The sequence below is a fragment of the Limulus polyphemus genome, unplaced genomic scaffold (assembly GCF_000517525.1).
Source record: "Limulus polyphemus unplaced genomic scaffold, Limulus_polyphemus-2.1.2 Scaffold433, whole genome shotgun sequence".
In the NCBI taxonomy this organism is placed as follows: Eukaryota; Metazoa; Arthropoda; class Merostomata; order Xiphosura; family Limulidae; genus Limulus; species Limulus polyphemus.
In genome coordinates this window covers 288,960-298,538 of record NW_013666043.1, presented here as the reverse complement: position 1 = coordinate 298,538, position 9,579 = coordinate 288,960, and the positions used below count along the sequence as shown (strand labels likewise).

At 30.7% G+C, this 9,579-nt stretch overlaps 1 protein-coding gene across 1 annotated transcript in view; it reads left to right on the top strand.

Moving 5' to 3' along the window:
• LOC106458236 (ankyrin-3-like) overlaps window positions 1-9,579 on the top strand; it is a 217,974-nt gene that overhangs the window by 197,946 nt on the left and 10,449 nt on the right. Inside the window, 2 exon segments of the mRNA XM_013917714.2 lie at window positions 4,594-4,800; window positions 5,592-5,693. Coding sequence (XP_013773168.2) covers window positions 4,594-4,800; window positions 5,592-5,693 — 309 coding nt within the window.

Genomic DNA, 9,579 nt, shown 5'->3' with positions numbered 1-9,579 from the left:
TTCATTGTACATACTAACAGAGCTTGGCCAATTCAAGGATTACTTTATCAGTTGATGATTTAAGAGTGATAGATTCAGTGCAAATGAATTGTTTATTCAGTTAAAAAATTATACATCTTGTATTTTTTAATATTTGTTCATCACCGGAAAATTACTTAACTTACCTAGCCTAGATTGAAATGTAAACAATTACATTGCTACATTTTAGTTTTAATTGAAAGATAAACATTCTGTTATTCTACATTCGTTTTTTAACTGAACTTTAAATACTTTATTACTCTGCATTCTAGTTTTGGTTCAATTGCAATTGTTTTACCATTCTTTATTCTTTCCTGTGTTGAAATATAAACTCAAATCAGTAGATTTACCTCTGAAATATTAAAAATCATTTTTGTTGAGTTTGCTGTCATACTGTCAACAATCATGTTACTTTAGGTTTTGAATCTCCTTGTTGCAATACAGACCATATGTCAACTTACCCAGAGTTCTCCATCTACCATGTGACATATTGCACAGGCATCAAGAGAATTTACATAAGCTGTGTTTTTTTACCATAAGCCAGATTTTCTTGTGGATAGTCCTGCTGTTACCTTTGATCATATGAATTCTGAAATCATCATTAGCTTATACTACAAATGTTTCTACCAGTATCAAAAATCTTACAACTTCTTTGGAGACTTTACACATTGTCTGCCTCTGGTGTGCATGGAGATCCTGTGGCTGTATTGTCAGCCCTTGTTGACATTGTGTTCAGGCTATTTCCATAGTGACTGTGATGGTTTCACATTCATGTGAATGCTCAATTATGGAACATCTGCTCTTTTCTCATAATGATAAGAAAAAGATTAATAATGATAACACAATATTGTATTTGAATATATTTGTCCTGTCAAGATTCTCATATGTTACACATACCTCTGTATTTGTCCTGTCATGATTCTCATGTGTTACATGTACCTCTGTATTTGTCCTGTCATGATTCTCATGTGTTACATGTACCTCTGTATTTGTCCTGTCATGATTCTCATGTGTTACATGTACCTCTGCATTTGTCCTGTCAAGATTCTCATGTGTTACATGTACCTCTTTATTTGTCCTGTCATGATTCTCATGTGTTACATGTACCTCTGTATTCGTCCTGTCAAGATTCTCATGTGTTACATGTACCTCTGTATTTGTCCTGTCAAGATTCTCATGTGTTACATGTACCTCTGTATTTGTCCTGTCAAGATTCTCATATGTTACATGTACCTCTGTATTCGTCCTCAACAAACTTCATCCTCTCCACTGGTGCTTCATGAGAGGGTGATGCTCTCTTGAAGTGGACACAAGGATGCCATCTAGTGATTGATGATGCCTTGGCAGATAGATGCCTTTCCCACATTTATGAGCATGTCTTTGCCTGGCTTTCAAGATATTAGAGATAAGATGCCCATTCACCACATCTCAGCTCCAACTAGGATTGGAAACATCTTACATTTTTATTTTCCTACCTTATTTGGTAGTTATGTTGCACTGTCTGAGATTTGTTGAGCACATCCTCAGATTTACCTAGATCTTTTTTATTGTACCTGGGTACCTACTAACTAGGTGAGCCATTTCAAGAGTGAACAAAGGGTGTCTTAGCCCCAGGAGAATGTCCAGTCATTGGTTATTACTGGTCTCTTGAATATCTTCCACTACAAGTACTGGAAAATGCACTGAGTTCTGATCTTCCATACCTATTATACCACCACCTATGTCCACACCTAGGAATGAGCATGGCTCCACAAGTGCCTACTGTAATGAACCCCCACCATATATTACTTAAAGTAGGGCTTGACAATAGCTGGCACTTTGCTTAAAACAGAGAAGTAACAGCATCAAAACACTGTTATTTTGAGCCCTCTTTTCGTAGGTCTGTCATTTCACGTGACCTTGAAAATCATGACACTTCACGTACTAGAAATTAATTTACTAAGTGTATCTTCATGAAATTTAGCAAGGTTTGGTAAATATTAGAAGTCTGTTGTACTAAAAAAACATAGTATTTATAGTAAAAATTTGTCTGAATTAGAAAAACCTTTATTGAGTGCAAGGTGGTTTTTTCATGCTAAGAATAAAAATATATTTCATTTGCATAGCCTCTAGAACCTCCTAAATGAATATTAAAAATTGTTTTGCATCTGTTATTTTGTCTATCCTGACACTAAATGTAGCTGGATCATCACTATACAGTAATATGAAATTTTGAAAATTATGAAATAAAATGAACATACCTTTTTCTTTTTCTTTCAATACATAATTTGTTGCCACATTTTGAGTTGATGTTATTCACAGTTTAACTGTTTACCTTTTCACATATAATTTATTTTTAATTTTATAGTTTATTGCTTAGCAGTTTATTCTTACCTAAAAAACAACACTTCACAGTTGGAAGGCATAAGCAGATTACCATATACTCAGCTGCTGTGTCTGTGAAGCCATGCACTTCTCACCTAGTGAGCTAAGCCCTAACAAATTTTCTTTTACCTTCTTTCACAAAATGATAAAAATCATGCACCTTTCAAACATTTAAACTACAAATAATACATATATCACTAAAATAGAATCCTATAATTTAATTGTCTTTTTAACGTAGCTGTAAATAGATTAAACAAATCATTAAATGCTACAAGTTTCAACTTTGCTCACCAACACATCACACAATAAATTCCTCTAGTCTTACAGCTGTTGGTGCCAATTTCAAAAGTACCATTGTTGTCTTGATACTGAAAATATGCTATTTCTGTTGGTTATAAACATGTATGTCAAATAAGATGACATGTTTTTAAAACTTCCTTGAAAGTTAAGGATAGATAGGCAGAGCTTCTGTCATGGGTTTGGAAAATTTATGGTTATCTCACTAAAACAAGAAGCTTGGAATTATTTATAGAGTGTATCTACATAACTTAGTGTAGGTACATTACTGATTAAGTTATACAAACTGTAAGAGAAGAATTCAAATGCAGACATATCAACAAATACAGGGAAGTGAACATTGAGAATTTCTTTTGATAGTTTTTCATGAAATTAAGATATTAAAACTTGGATGATATAAAAATTTGAATTGTAAACTATGCTGTGGTGGTAATTTTATTGAGATACTCTGTGAAACTGTAAAACCATTGTGACATGTTCAGACCCATATGTAAAGGGTTAATCCAGTTTCTGATGCTACTTTCATGTTCAGAGCAAAATGAATAAAGACTGTATAATTTTGCTGTGTAATGTGGTTTATTTTTATGCATAAAAGACACAAGGAAGCAAAATGTTGATGCTGTGTCATCACAAGATCATTGCAGTGACTGGAATTAGATTTTGAATTTATGACCTCCCAGCCAATCAGAGACAGGTATTTTATTCTGCCAGGTATTGTGGTACATTCCAAACAATGCAGTTGTCACTCATCTGAAAAGAAGAGGCATTTTAGTTTATTATGAAAATATGTTTCTTCTTTATTTCCTATAAAGATTATTATTCATACAGTATCATACTAGCTACATAAAACATTTCAGAACAGACAACTTGGCTTAATTGCTTTTACCTCATTGAGATTTCATATAATAATTCCATGACAATAGCTTCAGAGTAATTACAAGTAGCTTTGCAACATCCTAGTTAAAAAGGGTTCCCATAAGCTACCTGTAGCTTCATATTCATAATATTATCTGTTGCCGAGAAGAATGCCTTCTTTCTCTGTGTTCTTCTGTGGTTCTGTTTCTTATGATATTGGTCCACTCCTCTCGTTTCTCCCATGAATCCTGTCAATTGACCATTACTCTGGTTCTGGCCTCTCCTCATTCTTTTTTTTTATTGCTTCTTTTGATTGTCATAGTCTAGGTTGTTACCTAGATGAGCCCAGCATTTGGTTAACCAGTAGTCCTTGTGACACACAGGTTACCTCCTGCATCTCAGTATTTGGATTTGATTAGTATATCAAACTTTAAAATTCTTACTAATGCTATGTTGGAAACTGAACATCTGATAAAAGAAACCTTAGTAATTAAAAAATTCCTTCTCTCTTTCAACAAAATAAAATCTGCATATGATTCATAATTGTTCTGATTTGATTTTTATTATTTATATTTAGATCTGTATATTTGTTACTGTAATTTGATTTGTTCTTGTTTCTGTAAATTACTGACGATAGAATGTGTATAAATCATTCTAACAATAACTTCTGTTTGTTCATATCTTGCAAGTGTTCTTATATTTCAATGACATGTATATGTGTGTGTGTGTGTGTGTATATATATATACATATATGCAATAAATAAAAAGTATATTTTTTAATAATTTTTAAGAAATAAATTCACCTTTTTTAAAGGAACAGAAAACTTTTTTTTAATACCAACTTGCATGTATTTATAGTCAGAGTATTCACCATCCATAAGTATAACCAAAATTAACCATTTAGTTAATGATACAAATTAAAATGTATATATATATATATTTCTTTGGTATGTTTTTTTGCAGCTTTTTGAATACAGTTCATATTATGTGTTCACTATTAGAATTACTGTTTGATTTACTAAGATGTACAATACTAATAATATGTGTTTATTTTTAAAGACTTAGATCAGCTACCTCCAGAAGTGAGTGCTAAGATAGCAGATTCAAAACAGTGTCCCTCAACTAAAACAGACAGTAGTCATCTTGTCTTTTCAAGTTTGCCAGATGAAAAACAACCAGAAACAACTACCATTTCTACTGATATCACCTTAGGGCCAGAACTTGAAGGGAAAAAACCTGAAGTAGACTCACACACTGAAGAGAAAGGTAGGTAATCTCCAGCAGTTTGTAGTTCCTTAGAGTCCTCTGGTGGTACAGCAGCAAGTCTTCAGATTTAGAATACCAAAAACAGGGGTTCAATTCCCCTCAGTGGACACAGCAGATAGCCCGAGGTGGCTTTGCTATAACAAACATACAAACACACTTAGTTTCTTAACAGAATCTTAAATTAAACACATTGGCAGACTGAACAATAATAAGATTATTTGATTCCCCATGTCAAATTCTTTGAGATATCCTACTGTAGTTTGTTAATTACTATTTAACTTTTCTTTATGTTTTGGTTGCTAATCTGCTGCCATCTTCAAGTGAATTTAGAGAGCTTCATATTTGTAGCAGGAGCCAGGATTGAACTTATCTTACAACACTCTACTATAAATCATTATAAATGCCTCTTGTGGTTTATCATCTGTAATATATGTACATCTGTTGAACACTGTTGATACTTGTAAAACATTCCTTTGATTTGAAGGTTGTTTTTTATGGATTTTTTTCTTACTTTACAAGATTGAAGCAGTTGCTTACTTAATATGAAATATTTGAAAAACTTCATGAACTGATTTGGTAAATAATCTTAAAATAACATCCAGAGTAGTTTAGAAAATAAAAAAGATATTAATTTTATCATCACATGAATTTGTTATCCACTTTTTTTTTAACTCATGTAGGTGGTACCAAAATTATGTATACATCATAATTTTTAAATCAGTGGCATAAATTGTTTTCTAATTATATGGAATTAAACTTGCAAAATTTGCCTCTGTGAATGATATTGTTAGAATGGACAGAAACAGATGAGTCGGGAGCAGTTCGACATGTTATTCAGAAAAAAACACAGAGCACTTTTGTAATTAAAGATGAAATGGAACCTGAGGTGCAGGGTGAGTGACACTGTTTTATCTATTGATGAAAGATTTGCTTTCTTTTGAAAACATATTTATGCATGTTTTTTAATCACATTTTATTAGTTATTTTTACATGGTTACTTTTTATTATTGTTAACGATAATTTGTTTAATTTCTGCTAATGGCTTAGAAGGCATGAGTTTAGAAATTCTTTTCTGTAGAAAACATTTAACATTTTTTTATTTCAGGCAAAAGTTAAAAAAAAGATTATTTTGTAGTTGATGATTCAAACTTTGATATAATTTGGAATATAATATTTTATAAGTTCCATAAGACTATCACACAGTCTTTCTTTCTGCACACATTTTCTTTTAAATCAGCTAATTTGATTTATTTTAAATGAAATTTGAATACTATATTCTGATAATGTTTTGTGAATTTTCCCATTATTGTTTTCTTTCGTAATGTTTTGTCTTATGAATATTATTTTTTATTTTTTTTATAATAATGAGTAATTATTCTAAATTTAGTTGAAATCATAGTTTCAGAAATCATAAATGCCTCAAAAACTTCATAATGTATTCAACTTCTAGAGCAATGAAAAACAAACATAAATACTGTTATTTACTTGTGAAAACTAAGTAATCCCTTTACTTTGATTTTATATTGCATTCACTTAAAAATGTCTTAAGTAGTTTTTAAAAAGATCATTCACTCATACATAAGTAGTGACAACTTAGATTGTTATTATAAAAGACAATTGTTAATCTTAAGGCTCATCAATGTAGTAGTAGTGAAGTTTATTCAAATATTTACTTGTTGGTTAGAATTCATTACTTTGGTTTATAACAGGCAGATATAAAACAGACAATGCGAGATGGTTAACATAAAGTACAGGTCATAAGTCTGAATTTAACAACAATAAAACAAGACAAATTTTGCTTTAAAAACCTTCTAACTTGAGAAAACTTTACAATAAAATAAATTATTCGTTTTGTAAATTACATGACCTAATTGCACATTAATTCATGTGGATGAGTGAGCTTGATCCATTTATTTTTCACACCAATTTGAAACCACTAACAAACCCATATTTTTTAGTTTTATTGTTGCAATGAATTCATATTTAAGCATCAACATCAATTTGAGAATTAGCAAGTTCTGAATAAAAGTCTCATGACTAAGTGGTAAGTTTACAGATTTATGATGCTAAAATCTGGGGTTTGACTCTAGCAGTGGACAGAGTGCAGAAAGCATATTTTGTATCTTTGTGCTAAAAAACAAACACAATAAAAAGAAAACTGAAAGGAATAATGCTCAGAACTTTAAATCTAAGTGTTTCTAAAGGTAGTTTTGAAAGACATTAGAGCATTTTATTACAACTAAGATTTTAAAGTCTAATTATAGAAAAACAACCACATAGAAAGATATCATTATTTGGTTATTTTATTTCAGCATGATGTTATTTATAATATAAAGGTAGAACTACTTGATGTGCATGAAGTTAGAATCAGCAATTGAGCATATCAATGATGGTTGCAAGAAAGTTGTCTGCATGAAAATATGGCAGCCACAAAGCTTAATATTTCATCTTTAAGAATGATCAAAATTTGAAACTTTTTCAAAGGATCGCAAAAATCAAAATAACAAGTGCTATGTAAACAAAGTTTTGAGTTTTCTGAAAGTTTAAGTAGAGTTTTGTTGCTAATACAAGGTTAAGAGAAACTTAACCAGTAGTGTAAATAAAAGACAGTGTAATATTGTGGTGGGTTAATAAAGGAATGTGAATGTTTTTCCACAGTTGGAATGAGAATTAATAACAAAACTGATGGTGTTAGGAAGAAAGAGCAGCATCATGACATCACACAGCACCCTCGTTGAGTTTCAACAAAATTATTCAAAACATCCACTCCTACTAAATAAGAGTATTTGAAAGATAAGAAATAAGCTGCCGATGTAAATGTTATAAAATGGCCAACTTACGGTTCCGATGCTAATCTAATTGTACATTAGTTGAAAAGTAACATTGCAAAATGAAGTCACCTGTTAAATCTGACAGTTGTGGGAAAATGTGCAACAAAAAATAGAAGGAACTAATTTGTTTCTAAGAACTGGTAACATTAATGTTTGATCAATTTGATCTTTTAAGTCTAGAGGAAGTCCCAGTAAATACTGATTGTTCAATGTATTATGTTCAGAATTAATTTCTTATGCTTAATATTGTAATAATGAGTTCAAATATAACATATAAAGAAAAACACTTGTGTAACCTATTTTAAAGACTGTCCTAAGCATTTTGTATAAATAAATATATTTAAAAAAAATACTTTCCAGACAAGTAATCATAATATTGTGGTGATACTTTCTTTTAATTGCTCATGGGTTTTGAATTGTGTATAACAAATATTTAAGTTCCTTACTTTGTTGTTTTATCACAGTTACTTTCTTGACTGACTGGATATGATACTTTCCCTGGAAAGATCTATTCCAGCTTGATATGTAATATTTAAAGATGGCACAGAAAAGTGTTTTGAAAATAATTTGTAGATGAGTCTTGTTGTGTGGTTATAAACAAGCAGCCTTTGATCTACACCGTTTGTGTTCAAGATTTATCAAAAAAATGAAACAAAAAAGATATAGTGCAAGTTTTCTGACAACAAAATATCTAAGATAGTGGTTTTCAGCTGCATGTTCATGGTGAAAAAGAAGAAAAAAGTATTATGAAATATTAGATTTTTGTGAAATTTGATATATGTACGTACATGTGTTATGGCCAGGTGTAAATTGTTTCATTCTTAGCTCATTGTAAAATAAGTGATCCTTATAACTTTCACTTGAAAGTTTTTGAAAAAGCTAAATTATGAAACAACATTATTGGCCCATGTACTTCTAATAGACTGTAAGCTATTTAATAAAATATTGCCAATCCTTGGAGCAAAAGATAGCAAAAAAAGTGAGGAATCACTGATCTAGAATATATAACTCTCAGATAAAAGAAGTTTTATTTTTGATTAAATTATTGAAAGCAGATCAGTGTTAAGAATTGGTTGATTCGTACAGATACTGTAGAGAATAAGTAAAATATGAAGCAGGAAAAATTAAGCCTTAATTTTAAATTGGTATCAGAGAGAACAAATGAAAGGATTAAAAAGCTGGTAATAAGACAAGAAAATGTAGAAATACTTGGGGCTCTTTCTCCAGTTAAAAAAACAAAATTTCAGATGAAGATGAGATATCTAAGTTAGAAGTTATCTTGTTACTGAAGGAAAAGTCTAAGTTAATAAAGAAATAAGATCTAAAAAGGTATAGCTTAATAGAAATGGAACGTCTGTAAGTAACTGTTAATGAAAACAAACATTTAGTTTCTGCTATAACTGTCCCACCAAACAAGCTTGCCCTTTCAGCTGTGAGGGCATTATAATGTGATGGTAAATCCCACTATTTGTTGGTAAAAAAATAGCCCAAGAGTTGGAGTTGGGTGATGGTGACTAGCTGCCTTCCTTTTAATCTTTCACTGCTAAATTAGGGATGGTAGCACAAATAGCCCTCATGTAGCTTTGCACGAAATTCAAAACAAACCAAATTTGTTATAACTAAAAAAATAGCTATATATGAAATAGAAGATATTTCAATAAAAAGGAAAATCATATAAAGAAAGGTCTTTGCTAGGAAATAACATAACTGTTGAGAAAACAATTTTAAAAATGGAATATTTTCTCAAAAGCAGACTTAAAAAATGAATGACCAAATTTTTAACAATAAGTCAACTTGTAAACTAGTTCTGTTAAGTTCAGGCCTTAATTTATGAATTAATAGAAAATTATCCAGGATTTCGAATTTGGAAGTAATACAGCATTAGAAACTGTTGGTGATATGCCTTTACAAAATGTGTAAAATAAAATAAAATAACAAAAATAGAAAA